General features: G+C 41.2%; 1 protein-coding gene across 1 annotated transcript in view; it reads right to left on the bottom strand.

Annotated features, from left to right (window-relative positions):
- NIPAL2 (NIPA like domain containing 2) overlaps positions 1-15,640 on the bottom strand; it is a 69,877-nt gene extending 54,237 nt beyond the window's left edge. Inside the window, exon 1 of the mRNA XM_046642046.1 lies at positions 15,433-15,640. Coding sequence (XP_046498002.1) covers positions 15,433-15,567 — 135 coding nt within the window. The 5' untranslated portion in view covers positions 15,568-15,640. The remainder of the gene's footprint in view (positions 1-15,432) is intronic.
- Positions 15,641-15,934: the final 294 nt, after the last annotated feature.

Below are 15,934 nucleotides of genomic sequence, written 5' to 3'. Positions count from 1 at the left end.
TTTTTTTTGAGGAAGATTAACCCTGAGGAAACATCCACTGCCAATCCTCTTTTTGCTGAGGAAGATCGGCCCTGAGCTAACATCTGTGCCCATCTTCCTCTATTTCATATGTAGGACACCTGCCACAGCATGGCTTGATAAGTGGTGTGTAGGTCCACGCCCAGGATCCGAACCTGCAAACCCAGTGCTGCTGAAGTGGAGCACATGAACTTAACTACTGGGCCCTGGGCTGGCACCAAGGTTAGTTCATTTGTTAAAATTGTGATTATAAACATATTTTCATTTATTTCCACTATCTTTTTTGTGTGTGTTTGTAGTTATCTTGCTTTTCCTTTGCTTTCTAATTTCTCCTTTCCTGAATCCTGTTGGATTGATTGAGTTTTCTTTATTCTTTTCTTCCCCCTACTCTTCCGGCTAGTAAGTTATATGTCTTGTTTATATTCTTCTAGTAAATACTGTTAAATTTTTTTTATTGAGGTAACATTGGTTTATAACATTATATAAATTTCAGGTGTACATCTTTATATTTCAATTTCTGTGTAGACTACATCGTGTTCAGCATTCAAATTCTAACTGTCGTCTGTCACTGTACACGTGTGCCCTTTTACCCCTCACCCCCACCCTCCTTCCCCTCTGGTAACCACCAATCTATTTTCTGTGTCTATTTGTTGTTGTTGCCTATCTTTTAAACTTTTTATTTTGAAATAATTACAGACTCACAGTAGGCTGCAAAGAAATGTACAGGTAGGTCTCATGCACTCTCCCTCCAGTCCTCCTCTCAATGTTAACATCTTACACAACTACAATATCAAAACCAAAAAACTGGCCTTGGTAAAGATCTTATTCATATTTCACCAGTTAGACTTGCACTTGTGTGTGCGATCAAGCTACTCATCTGTACCATCACTGCAAGACTCCCCTGTGTTACTCCTTTATAGGTACATCCACCTTCTGCCTTCCCCATTCCTAACCTCTAGCAACCACTACTGTGTTCTCCATCTCTATAACTATGTTATTTCACAAATGTACATAAATGGAATCAGGTGGTATGTATCTTTTTGAAATTAGCATCAGCCTTGAGGTTCATCCAAGTTGTCAGATCAACAGTCCATTCCTCCTCATAGCTGAGTATGGATATACCATAGTTTGTTCAACCATTTACTCACTGAAGGACATTTGAGTAGTTTCCAGTTTGCGGCTGTATGAATAAAGCAGCTATGAACATTTGTGTACAAATTCTCCATAAAAATAACTTCATTTCTCTGGGATAAATGCCCAAAACTGTAATCGCTGGATCACGTGGTAAGTCCACTTTTAGTTTTGAAAGGAACTGCCAAACTGTTTTCCAGAGCAGCTGTACCATTTTTACATTCCCAACAGCAATGTATGAGTGACCCAGTTTCTCCACTATTAAATTTATTATGCATTCCTGACACAAATTCTAATGTTAATCAATATTCCCATCCTCCTCAACATTATAATAACTTTCATTTGCTTTCACTACAGTCTCTCCTCTCCTATCTTACATGTCATTGATGAGTATATTAGTTCTACCTTGTTTCTATATCCCCAAATTATTTACAGTTATTATTGTTTTATAGTCAATACTTGTCTTATTTATCCATGTTTATCAATTTCTTTGCTCATTACTGTTTTTTAAAAAAATAACAGTTTTATTAAGATATAATTCACGTAACACAATGTTTACCCTTTTAAAGTGTACAATTCAATAGTTTTTAGTATATTCACAGAGTTGTGCATCCATCACCACTATTTGATTTCAGAACATTTTCATCACCCCAAAAGGAAACTCCATACCCATTAGCAGTCACTTCTCATTTCCTCTTCCTCTCAGTCACTGGCAACCACGAATCTACTTTCTGTCTATAAGGATTTGCCTGTTCTGGATATTTTACATAAACAGACTCATACAATGTGTGCCCTTTGGGTCTGCCTTCCTTCACTTGGTATGATGTTTTCAAGGCTCATTATGTTGTAGCATGTATGTAGCATGTATCATTCTTTTGATGGCTATGTAGTATTCCATTGTAAGGATATACCATATTTTATTTACGTACTTATCAGTTGATGGACATATGTGTTATTTCTACTTTTTGGATATTATGTTTGTGTACCTTAATTTTCCTTCTGGATTCAGTGTCCTTCCTGAAGAAAACTTTAGTAGCTCTTTCAAAGAAATCCTTCGAGGTGCAGTTCTCTGTTATTCTGCCAATATCTTCATGTTATCTTTCCTCTTGAGTATAGAAGTACAGGCTGACAGTTATTTCATTCAGCATTTTGATGATATTACTCTATTGTCTTCTGGCCCTTATTGTTGTTATTGAGAAGGATTTTGTCAATCTAATCTTTACTCCTTTGTAGATAATCTGTCATTTTCCTAAGGATGCTTTTAAGATTTTCTTTGTCATTTCTTTTCAGCAGTTTCACCACAACTGTTCTATATATGAATTACATTTTGCTTAGGACTCATGCTTCCTCAATTTGAGGATTCATGTCTTTAACCAGTTTTGTTAAGTTCTCAACTATTATCTCTTTGAATGTCATCTCCCTTTTGTTCTCTCTATCCTCTCTAAACGGAACTCCTTTTACAAGTATGTGGGACTTTTTAACTCTATCCTCCTTGGTTCCTAAAATATCTCTTCTATTTCCCAACTCTTTATACTGAATTCTAGATCATTTCCTCAGATTTATCTTCTAATTTAGCTTTTCTGACCTCCCTCCTCTAAACTGAGCCTTTTTATAGTTCTATCAGTACAGATATTACACTGTACTGTAATTTTTACAAGTTCATTGTCCCTCTAGGCCATAAGCTCATTCAGGGCAGAGCTGTGGCTTACTCATCAACTCATCTTTGTAACTCTAATGACTAGTATAGGACCTAACACAAAGAAGTTGTTTATTAAACACTATTAGAACTGAACTACTATAAGATTGATTATAAACTGTCTAGAAATAGTTAATTTTGATCTTAGGCTCTAGAAGGATCTCGAAGGGGTTTGAATATACCAATCACTCAGTTTCCATGAAAGCACAAGCTTGACCTAGAATTCAGAATTCAACAATTAAGAGTGCCCACTAGTGTGCAATAAAAAGCTGCCGGTGACTTAAAATCTAGTTAATTCATATTATCCCAAAAGAACAAGAAACATGTAGGTACAAAGCAGGTATCAGAAACAGTTTGATTATATTCAGTATAAACTGGCATATCTCATTCTTTATTTTTCTGAAAATTTTACCTAATTATTCAAATTTAATTGCATATTCATTAAACTCATTTTACACACACTTGTAAATAGTAGTAACACAGTAAATCCTCATAAATGCCCCTAATTGCTGGGGAGAAAAGCTTCCAATCTCTTGTGTTTCTAAAAGGTGGTTTAACTAAGGACATACAGTAACTTGAGGTAACCACTACCAAATGTTGTTTCCAATTTGAGGCTCTGGTAAATTTGCTTTAATGACTACAAAATCCTCATCTGTAACCAGAAGTATCATTTGCATACAGTGAGCAGGCCCTTGTACACTTGCAATTTAAATTAAAGATGTCTAGTTTGCATCATTACGTTTTGAGTGTTATCTGTTTTCTAGCATTTTAGAATTAGTAGAAGCTTAGAGCTCCTCTCCTCCCCCTACCCCTTTTTCTCCCCTCCTTACTGATCTGGAGACTAGTCAGGAAAGAGAATAGAGGGCCAGAGAAGGAAAGTGACTAATACAAACTCATACAGCTAGACAGCAGGCAAATTTTGGCTCCAAGGCACCCAGCTCATGTCTGAATCACTATTTCTTCATAGAATGCAATAGATAACCTCCTGGCTAGTCAATGTCAATTTACCGCAATTTTAAAATTAGCAGAATCTGTTTCTTTTACTCAGTGCAAATAAAATAAAGCAAAGATAATAGTTAGAAGGAAAGGTTGCTCCAGAGCTTAATACTACAGTTAGAAGTACAGGCCAGAAATAGAAAGATGTCTTTAATCTTTGCAGTGCTCACTGTTGTCACCACTGTAGCTTAATTTCTGGATTTTCCAGGATGTCTTGGCAAATAGATGGTGGGAACCTCAGCAAACAATTTATCTAGAATGAGGTTCAAAATATCAGCACTGATCAGTATTAAGGATGTTTTTGTTTTATTTGGAATAACAATCTCCTATCATACTTTTTTGTGCCAGAATGTTCCTTAGATATTTTGCATAAAGTCATTGACCTATAATCCATGGGTGGGGCAGTGTGGCCAGATGGAGATGGGATATGATAACAGGGTGTGTGGAATTGGTGATAGTCTGTCCCAGTTCTGGCTTTGAACTCAACCATATTCCTGGCTCTGCCTTCAAAACATAAATTCAGAATCACATCCCAGTGAAGTTAGTACATAGCTCAAGAGAACCATAGATTCAGAGCTAGTTTTGAATGCTGTAATAGTCATATTAAACTCACAACTGGAAGATGCTATCTCTTGTCCTAAGCAGTAAAATATGCCTGAACGTGGAAATGAGAGATCTAGTTTCCAGTACCAGAAATACCACAGGTTGAGTGATTACAGTCAACTAATCACTGTAGGAATGGCCTTAAGAGCCTGACCCTGCAAGGGGATGATATGTCTGAGAAATGGGCATTCAGTTCAGCCCATCTCACAGGAAACTCTTAGGAATGAGATGGGGTTGTACCTAGTAAACAGATAGACACATAACTCACCTCCAGAACAGTTAGGAGGGGACAGGAGGACATCCAAATTCTTAGCGATACATCCTTAAGTATTTAGCGTGAAGACTTATAATGTGTGCAACTTACTTTCAAATGATACATTACAATATAAAATAAACAAAGAGAGAGAGAGAGAACAAACAAATATTTTACAATCTTAACAACTGGTTAATCTCAAGGTGAAAAACATATGGCGTTTATTACATTACTCTTCTTAATTTTCTATAGGTTGGAAAATTTTCAAACTAAGAAGTTAAAAAGTACTGCTTCACAGACTCAATGAAATTAAAGAGAATACGGATTCATTTAAAAAGAGTTAAAAGAGGATATGATAACCAGAAAAGAAATAAAAGCAAGAAATAAAAAGGAAGCTAGCTGAACCAAGGAAAGATATTAAGGAGAAAAATAAAACTATTGCACAACTTAAAACCACATGTAGGGGCCGGCCTGGTGGCGCAGCAGTTAAGTTCGCACGTTCTGCTTCTCGGCAGCCTGGGGTTCGCCGGTTCGGATCCCAGGTGCGGACATGGCACCGTTTGGCACGCCATGCTGGGGTAGGCGTCCCACATATAAAGTAGAGGAAGATGGGCACGGATGTTACCTCAGGGCCAGACTTCCTCAGCAAAAAGAGGAGGATTGGCAGTAGTTAGCTCAGGGCTAATCTTCCTCAAAAAAAAAATTAAAAAAAAACACATGTAGACACTGTTCAGGCAAAACACACAACATGGAGGCAAAGGTCATGAAATGAAAATGATCCGAGAGAAGATGGTAGATATGGGAGATAGACAATTTGAGGAAGTTCACATCAGATGCTATTCATTCAGTCATGCCTCCATTTGGTATTTATTCAGCAGCTGCTAAATATTAGGTCCTATGTCAGGAACTGAGGATGCAAAGTACCCTCTAGAAGCTCTGGAGAACTAAAAAAAGCAGCCAATAACAGACAGACTGTCAAATCTGTAATAGAGGTATGCTCAACAGAACTCATGGGAACAGAAGGGACAGAGAGCAAATCTGCCTAGGATGGAGAGTATATTAGTTTTCTGTGGTTTCTGTAAAAAATTACCACAAACCTAGTGGCTTAACAACAGAAATTTATTCTCTCACAGTTTTGGAGGCCAGAAGCCCAAAATCAGTTTCACTGGGCTGAAATCAAGATGGCAAGGCTGCGCTCCCTCTGGAGGCTCTAGGGCAGAATCCACTCCTTGCCTCTCCCAATTTCTGGTGGCTGCTGGCATATCCTTGGTCTACGGTTATATCACTCCAATCTTGGTCTCCGTGGCCACATCACCTTCTCCCTTCTGTGTGAAATCTCCTTGTAAGATATAAAGATACATATGATGCATTTAGGGTCCATCCAGATAATCCAGGATAATCTCCCTAGCTCAAGATCTTTAACTTAATCACATCTGCAGCAAACAGGGTGTCCTGGAGGTCCCTGAAAAAGAAGACCCAGTATAGCTGGACTGGAGAGGCAAGCAGGAGCCTCTGTGTGCCATGGATCTGTGGGTGGTACTGCAACACAAAGGGCTCTAACTAGACAAGGATAGTTCTAGGTTTGACTTTTAGAAGACTCCCCCTGGCTGCACTGTGGAGGATGGGCTGGCAGGGAGCAAGACTAGGGAGCAGGAAGACCAATTAGGAGACTACCTCAAGAATTCAGAGAAGTAGGGGCAACAAGGAGAGTTAATTACAGCAGGGCCGTAAAGAAACAATATTGATATTCATAGCAGCAAACATTGGAGACAACCTGAAATACGTAATGCTTTTTAGATTACTGAATGGGTTGGACTATTCTTATCACTAATGTCCTCTGCCCTTGTAAATAATTGAGTTGTTTGCAATACCAACCCAAACTAAATTAAAGCTATAATCCCATATGTGAAAAAGAAGAAAGAAAAATTTTCAGTCAGGAACAGATTTTTAATTTGTTATCTTGGTTATTATATGCTATAAGGTTATTGCCTTTCTATCCTGAGAAAGTCTCATAACACTGGATCCAAATCTGGTGATTTTAAGCCAACAGAAAAGGTCAGGGTTACATAACACAGTATATTGTTGCTATTCTACAAGCTGTTCCATGCCAATTTTTAATCAACCTTAAAACCTGGGCAGAAAAGCCCGACATATTGCCTTCCCATACAATTAAGAACTATTACATTTTGCATTTTATTTTGGAGCACACTTACTTATGTAAGTATACATTCATTATTTTTAAAAACTGAACTCTGTTAAGGATAAGCCTTACTAAGCTTACTAAGAAGCCACCATGTTTTTTGCTTATAAGAATTTTAAGTTTCAGAAGAACAAATTTATGAGAAAAGTAATACATTTAATAACACATCCTTTGGGGGCTTTTAACACTGTTAAAAGGAGAGCAACAATATTCAAGGAAGGTGAGATAGTTAAGGAAGTTTTAAACTTGGTTCTATTACAAAACAAATCAACCCTGTATAATATTGGAAAGGGAATCCTTGAAACAAGGACAGACATGCTGAACACAAAAAGTGCTATTGCTTGCATCCAGATCAATATAAGATCCACTAACTTTCAACTTTTGCAAGAACTTATTTATAACAATAATTTAAAAAATCTGTGATCCTTTGTTTCCGAAGAAGCAGGATTGCAGGCCGCCTTTGTAGGGCCAGCCCAGACTTCAGAAGAGGCTTCCTACATGAAACCTGGAAACTTGTGAGCTTGCTTAGTTACAACTTTTTCCCCTACATCTGCCTGAGTTTCTGGAGTACATGTCCTTTTTGAGAACAATGCGTGCCTTGAACCCTGGCTGTATTTTGCCAGCTCCTTCCCCCTGGAGACGGAACTTGATTGTCTATGTCAGGCCCCAGCCTCTAGGTGAGTTTCTGCCTCAGTATAAGGGAAGGGATCATGACACTGTTACTCACTGACAGACCTCTGCCAGAGACTCCTGTGGTCCTTGATACTCACCAGACCAGACCTTACTTGAAAGATCAAGGCAGGAATCAAGTTCAAGTTTTCTACACCTTTTGAGCATTATGACTTGGACACTTCATTGCCAGTCTTCAAGCCAAGATAATTTCCCCCATCCTTGAGTCCCCCATTCCTGGCAAAATTCTCACTTCCCACTGGTCCAGCAGCCAGGTCCCAACATACCTCATGGTCAACCCATATATGACACCCATAGGGACTAATTGATGGCGATGGTGATTTGGGTCTGCAAGTGTAATTCAAAAGACTAATAAAATGCTCTACGTGTAATTCACAATTATTCTCTACTTTATGGCTGTGGCAGCTGCTTATAACATGAGGTCTGCTCTGCTCATAACTTGCTCACAAAGAACCGCCCATTTCTCCACTGCTGTGACTCAGGCAGCCATAACCAAAGGTAGACTACAATATTTCCTCTTCCGCTTTGGCTCCCTTATTTACAATTACATAATTGTACTATATTAGTCCTGGAAGCTTAATGTAAACAGTCCATCAAATAGCATAAGCAAGAGTAGCTTCACACCAGTCCTTCAAATGTTGTTTTTCAAGTATTTCCAAAGTAGTCTCTCTCTGTTTCTCTCTCTCTCTCTCTCTTTCTCACACACACATTGTGTATATCACATATATATATAGCTACATTTTGAGAACACAGTCCATGTTTTCTGATTTCTTTGATATCACTGTCCAACACTGCTCTGTTGAGAAGGCTCTCTGCTTGTGATTTTTATCCCATGGAATGCTGGTTGCATTTCAGGCCCTCATTGTCAATTAGCTGATCAAGTGTAATGGGGCTATGACAAGAGGGAACACAGTGCAGCTATCTTCTAAACAGCCTGGAACAATCAGAGCTCTGCAAGTCTAGAGGCCAAAGAAGAAAGAAACACCCCCTCAGAATTCACCTCAAGCTTGAATGAAATATTGAAAATGCTAACATGGCTTCTAGGATCCCATACAGCACTGCATTCATATACCACACCTATTTCACCTAAATCCATTAAACTCCTGGGAGATTCCCACTTAATGAAGAGGTGGTTGTTGATGGTAAAGAAATTGCTAAACAGGTAGAGGCAAGGTAGAGACTAAACAAGAAACACCGCCTTTGCCAATTGATTCCCTTTGACTTTTCTCAGTCAGAAAGACAATAGGTCTTTCTAGAATTTCTTTTTTATTCCGGGGGTGGGGAGCAGGGAGTAAGTCTAGAATTTAGAAGTCACTGCTAGAGATGTTAGAGATGATACTAATAAAAATATTTCAGAAATTGGTCCTATATTCTAAGCTTTTAAGGAGATTACCATTCAGATCCCACCCACAAAGAGAAGGCAGACTAAATAAAGGGCTGCTTTTCAGGGCTGCTCACGTGAGGCAAGATACAGAAAGGGAAGATCCTAGAGGCGCTGGGAGGAGTGGTAGCCTGAGGGCTGCCCAAGAAGACAATAACATATAGGAAGAGGACTCAAGCCCACAGGGCAGGCACTGCTGTTAGGGCCACACAGTATCCCCTTCTCTCAGTTATAGGACCTTTCTTTTATCCAGCCCTTCCCAAGGGTACTCATGTTTTTTGGGGACACCAAGCCCAGTAACTCTGGTCTTAGTGACTGGTACGGGAAAGGACATGGACCTAACCTCGTCCAGTCAGGCTAAAGCCCAAATATTTTCATTGGTTGAGGAAGTCAAGCTTTCCCTCTTGGAAGTGAAAGGGAGAATGTAGGCTACAGGGGTGAGTCTGCTAACAGAAGAACCAACCCCCCGAGGAACAAAAGTTGAAGAGGAGAGTGAGAAACTGAGCATTCACCACATTGTTAGAGCCTCTGGAACAAGGCTGGTGTGAACCCAGAATTCTTCTGGCCTTCACACCACTCAAACTGATAGGTTTTTTTTTCCTCATTTAAGCCAGTTAATGTTAGGTTTTCTGTGACTTACAAACTAAAGCCTCTTAACTTATGAAGCATTCTTGGTAGGGAAGCCACATTCAAAAGTCAGGAAAGAGATGGACTCCTACTGCAAGCTAAAGAAGTCAGGCCAGTGGTCCTGACTGCAAGAAGGAAACAATCTGAGAGATGCAAAGAAGGTGAGGTGGGTGATTTAGGAAAGCAGTGCCTGCCGAAGCCACAGGCAGGCAAGGGGACATTCATTTTAGGCAGACCTTGGTATGACCAGCCAAGGGCAAGGTAGGTCTCTGAAGGAGTCATGTCAGGACAAACAATCTCCGGTGAGGTGTGGAGCTCACAACTAAACACACGTTAGCCTATGTTACATAAGTGATCAGTCCACACCTCCTGATGTGTGCCAAAGATGACAGGAGACAATGCTAGGAGTGATCAAGGGCCAGGCAAGTGACAAGGTGAGGCAGATGTACAGGTGTACACATGCTGAGAGCTATGTGGAGGGGAAGTGAAGTGTTATCTACCAGCCCTCAGGCAATTAGGATATTGGTGGTCCAGAAAAGATCAGATGAAGAACTCTGACTTTATGTAAAATGTGAGTCAGATGGAACACAGAGGGGACAGGTTTGAAAAGGTGTAAACCAAACAGAGGAATATTGGGCCTAGAGGAAAAGAAAAAGATAACCTCAAGCTAAAATAAGCGGCATTGAAGTCTTAGGTTAACAGTGTGTGAGCCTTCCTAGGCTGGGGGTGCTGGTCCTGGTGGCTGGTTCAACTACAGTCAGTGTCTGGAGAAGTGATCATGCTACTGCCACCAGACAGCTCTGTCAGCTGTTCCCAGGGCTACTCGCCCATCTCCCCAACCCAGGAGTCTGGAAAGTGGCAGGAGATATGGGAAGAATCCTTGCCTCAGGACTTCAAGATAAATGTTCCAATTAGGAAATTACCCCAAAGTGTTCTGGAAAGTGAATACGTCTGGAGAGTGAACAGGAAGTAAACACCAAAGGGCGTGAGGAAGGCACTAGATATAGAGAAGTTAGTGGTTATAGATTAAAGAAAGCAGAGTTCCCCCAAATAACTGACGTGATTTCTCTTATTTCCACTTGTAATGAGCTAAGTCTAATAATGACTATATTTTATGACATTTCCTATAATATAGCTTGAGTGTAATACTACTACTAATAGCTAGTAGTTACTGAGTGCTTTCTACATGTCTGGTAATGTTATTTGGCATATATTATCAGATTTTATTTCTTTATCAATCCTATAAGGTTATGTATCATTATTATTTCCATTTTAATAGAGAAAGCCAAGATTAGGAGAAATTAAGAAGCTTGCCAACAGATAATAAAGAGACTGAGCTTTTAAAACTACACTGTACAAAAACAAAAAGGATAGCTTTGGGGAATGTCATCCTTTCCATGTTAAGCTCTCAAATGCCAATCTGAACAAATCACCAACTTGTTTAAAAGAAATTGCTTAAATAATTCTCATAAGGAAACAAAATGAATATGGCATACCACTTCCTGCACCACCTGGGTAAAACATGCAAGTTGAACAGCTATAGGAATGCAAATATTATTTTTTAAACTTTGTAAAATTGTAGAATATAATAGATACAGACAACTGCAAAGAGAATGATGTAGATGAATAAATTACTACAATGAATTATTGTAAGGCAAACACTCTTGTCACACTATCCAGATGAAGAAATAGAAACTGGGTTCCCACCCAAAACCCTCCCTTTGCCCCATCCCATCAAGACTTCTCTCTTCCCCCAAGGAACCCCTAAGATCTTGGGGCAAATTATTTAACACAAGTTTCCTCACATGAACAGTGAGGATAATATGTACCTTATGAGGTTGTTGGGGGGCTCCAATGAGATAATGGCTATATAGTGTCACACAGTAAACGCATAACAAATGTTAGTCTTTTCGCTTGGCCTCTTCCCTGCCAAGTTGTATCAATTTTCCTTTAAATATGTTGACTTTAAAAATTCAAGCCATTGAAAATCAAAAGTTCAAATAAAGGAGATAAAAAATTTTGAATTTTCATTTCACCCTGTGCAGGATAAACCTTTTTGACAATGTCCTTGTGAATTTAGATATTTAGCAATAGGCATAAAGTTAAAGAGCCAGTGATAAAACCCCTCCTTCACAATATTTCCCACATTCATCCTTTCCTGTCTATTCCCTCTACAATCTTGCTGGTTTGGCACTTACTTATTCAACCAGAAAGCAAGAGGGAACCTGGAGATCTTCCATTCCAACCCTAATTTAACCGCTAAGAGAACTGAAGCCCAGAGTGACCTGCCTGAGCACACTCAGCTAGTTAGAGACAATAGCCTCTGACACTGGCTGCAAATTAAGTGCCTACAAGGGCCAGTAGGTAAAAGAGATGAGAGCAAAGAGAGGGGCTTACATGGGGAGCACAGTTGTTCTAAGATGTGAACTCCAGCTCACACTTACATATGTGAAAGAGGGCCAAGTGTGGATAGAACTTCTAATATTTAAAAAGATCATGGAAACCTGAAACTCTATACATAATCTACTCATTTTTAAATGTTGGCAATGTAGTAAACATTTTTTAAATCTCTCTGCAGGTCAAACATGACACATCTATGGGCTAGATTTAGTCCATAGCTAGCCAGTTTGAGGCCTCTGTTTCCTACTAACCCTAATTTAAATTTCTTTTATTTAATTTGCTTTGATTCTTGCACTCCCTGCTGGAAAAACCTTCAATGGCTCCCCACTGTCTACAAGATAAAGTGCAAACCTCTTAACCAGTCCTTCAAGGCAATCTGTGACTATATCTAAGACTCCAAGCTATATTCCCACCTTAACAATCAGTCTATCTTCCACTGCAACCAGATGGCCACTGACTTCTACTCTAGGTACAAAAGGGCAGGTGGGATGCTCCTTGGTCCCAAGACTTTTCCCCTTCTTGGAATGCCCTCCACTATGCACTCCCATCAGCGAAACTCTGTACATCTTTAAGCGTTCAGCTCAAATACCATGTCTCCACAAAACATCCCTGATGGCCCCTGCTAAAAGCCACCTTGCTCTGAATTTCCATAGGCCTTCATATAACTCACATGACACTTACCACAGACTGCCTTGTTTTGTAGTTACTGGCATAGCTCATTTCCCCAGGCACCTAATAACATTCCTGGAAGGAAGGGTTTGGTCTGAAAACTATGTTGAACATCCCCACAGTGCTTTGTACAGAGCAGGGAGCTCAATAACCATCTCGGAAACATTATCCTTTTATACTGAAAACTTGTGGATCAAAGAAAATACCTTTACAGAACTCTATTTCATCTATACTTTTATGGGCATATTCCTGACTGATGCAAAAGGGGCACAGGGTTCACTTTCCTGGCTGCCCAAAACATTTTCCCCACTGAACTACTACTTTCTACTCACTTTGAGATTTCCTCCTGCAGAAGCACTCACATCTTTGCCTTAGACAACATTGATTCTAAGAAGTCACTGTTAAATATCCATCTATTACATGAAAGTATTTCAGGGGAGTTGGTCTTTTTCTATGAATAAGGTTAATTTATCAGATCTGATGGTTATCACTTGGAAAGACACAGAGAACTGAGCTATCAGTGAAAAGACACTGTCCAAATATTTCAGTCGTGATAAAACTGATTAAACCCTGGCTATCCAGCAACCAAGGCTAATTTTGAGTGTGGGAGTCCTAAACTTATATCTCACACTTTGTTTTTCTGGAGCCACTCCCATTTTCAGCCATCTATATTCCGTCGGTGTCAAAAAACAAAAGAAAAATTAGATTCCATTTTATTTTTATAGGCCTGGCCAGCACTACAGGCACTCAATAAAATGTATGCTGAATGAATTAAGAAAATCAATTTCTACTTTTGCTTAAAAACAAATGCAGCTACTGAAAAGATAAAAATACCAGTCTTATAAGATGGCCTAAATTTGCACAATAACGGGAAAAGATACAGTCTTACCTCAAACTAGCTTAAGTTTAGATGTCAGCTGAGTAATTCCCATTAGCATATTCTGGATACGCCCTTTCTAACCTGTTCAAATATATACTGTCAAAGACAAGTTAAGCCTTGCAAACAAAGTTAAGGCCTCACATTTATGTCATGTGATAATCTGTGTTTGGTGTCAGAGAGCCAAGACAATCTTGAATTCCAGGAAATGTTAAAGAAACCTAATGACTATAGAGGTTTCCATTATGAAAACCCAATGTTTTCTTCTGTTTTGGAGGATGCCACAGTAGGTCACATCTACTAACCCTCTAATTTCTTTATCAAAGCTTAAACTCTAATTTCTTTATCAAACTCATTCTTTTTTTTTTTTTTGAGGAAGATTAGCCCTGAGCTAACTGCCACCAAGCCTCCTCTTTTTGCCCAGGAAGGATGGCCCTGAGCTAACATCCGTGCCCATCTTCCTCTGCTTTATATGTGGGACGCCTACCACTGCATGGCTTGCCAAGTGGCGCCATGTCCGCACCTGGGATCCTAACCGGGGAACCCTGGGCCACCCAAGGGGAACACGCGAACTTCACCAATGCGCCCAACGGGCCAGCCCCTATGAAACTCATTCTTAAACTTTTATTGGGAGTGCTTCTAGCATAAGCCTATTATAATAGGCTTATATTATAATTATAATAGGCTTATACCATATACCAGCATAAACATGGTGTAACAGATGTACTCAAAGAACTCCCCATAAAAAGTAATTCTTTTCTTTGTAACTCCTCTGGGTGGAAGGAAGGAGAAATGGAATAGGTTACAAAAAGTGATCTAGAGGCTCATTTTTCCTGTTTAGTACGTTTTGTGGTAAAACAGTCTTAAAGCAATACTCTCCCTTCTGTTGAAAATTACTAAAGTGAATATGCTTCTTTTGTCTTTACATAAAAAATTATCTTCTGTGTTAAATTTTTGAAAACAAAATTTTAACATTTCAGAAGCTAACATTTAAAACACTTTTCAAGCATAAAAGGATTTTAGAACTTTGATTATTGGTTAAAACCCCCAATTATGAGACCAACAATAATAAATATTTTAATTGTATTGTTGCAAACTACAAAGACCCATGGATTTGTTAAAGAACAAGAACAAAGTGACACACTTAGGAAACCAGGAGGAAGCCTGGAATCTACCATATCGAGATCATTTGCCCCTACTTGAAAGAACATAAATGCGTCTGGAGGAAGGGCTCGCCAGAGCTCTTTTTTTCTGATCTTAAACAAAGCCAAAAATAAATGGGCAGCTCCAATCCCCTTTGATCTCATTAAACGTGTATTTCCAGCGTAAACTGGCCTTGTTTAGGCTGACGATGTTTTCCCTAAGGGCCAGTGAGAAAGGAGTCATTCAACTGCAACCTGAGAAAGTCAGGGCTCCTCTCACGGAAATGGAGCGCTGTGCTGAGGCATCGGACACACACACCCGCGCACAGCATTCGTGCCGAGGTGACATTTGGTTGCCTGCTTCTGGGAACGGGGTGTCACCAAAATTTTTTTTTTAACTGTAAAATGATCCTGGGGAGAATACGGGTGGAGGAGATTCACCGCACACTCCTAGAATCTTTACAAGAGAACAAGGCGGATTCAAGCTGGAGAGGGGGGATTGTTCGGGACCAAGAGGCTCAGGAATGACCCCGCAGAGGTCAGAACCGCAGACCTGTGCGCCCCACTCCCAGTGACTGATGCCCAGAAGAGGAAGGCCGGGGTAGCCCCGCTCTTCCAAATGAGGGCTGGTCAACGTGTGGAAACATCACGTCAGCTCTTCCCACTTGGACAGCCGGTGTCTCTGAGAGTTGGCAGGAGGGCGGCCCCGCCCTTGCCCCCACCGGGCGGCGGGGGCGGCCGGCCCTTACCTGGTTCCTGCGGTACCACGCGCCCGACAGGGAGCCGTTCCCGGAGCCCAGCGCCCCGTACGTGAAGTTCCGGGACAGCTCGTCCAGGGCGGCCGAGGCGGCGTCCCCGGGTGCCCCGGGCGCCAGCGCCGCCATTAAGTCTCGCTCGCCGCGCTCGCGCTCCGGCTCCGGCCGCCTCCCGGCCCGGCCGCACCGCGAGGCGCCGCGGAGGAGGCGCGCCCTGCGGAGGCGGCGCCCGGGCCGCGCCGCAGCACTTCCTGCTGGTGCCTGGGCGCGCCGAGGCCACCGGCTCCCCCTCCGCGCGGCGGCAGGTGCAGCGCCCGCCCGCCCGCCTGGCGCGGCCTCCCTCCTCCCGCGCCGGGTGCCGGCGAGAAGCCCGCGGTCTGAGGCCTCCCAGGGCGGCCCGGCTCGCTCCGCATCCTCCGGGCCGCCGGGCCCTCGTGCGCCGCGTCCTCACGGGCCACACTGTCCCGGGCAAATCACCGCGCCAGGCCGCGGCATG

The sequence above is a fragment of the Equus quagga genome, chromosome 16, assembly GCF_021613505.1.
Source record: "Equus quagga isolate Etosha38 chromosome 16, UCLA_HA_Equagga_1.0, whole genome shotgun sequence".
In the NCBI taxonomy this organism is placed as follows: domain Eukaryota; kingdom Metazoa; phylum Chordata; class Mammalia; order Perissodactyla; family Equidae; genus Equus; species Equus quagga.
This window is presented reverse-complemented; position numbering and strand designations above follow the sequence as displayed.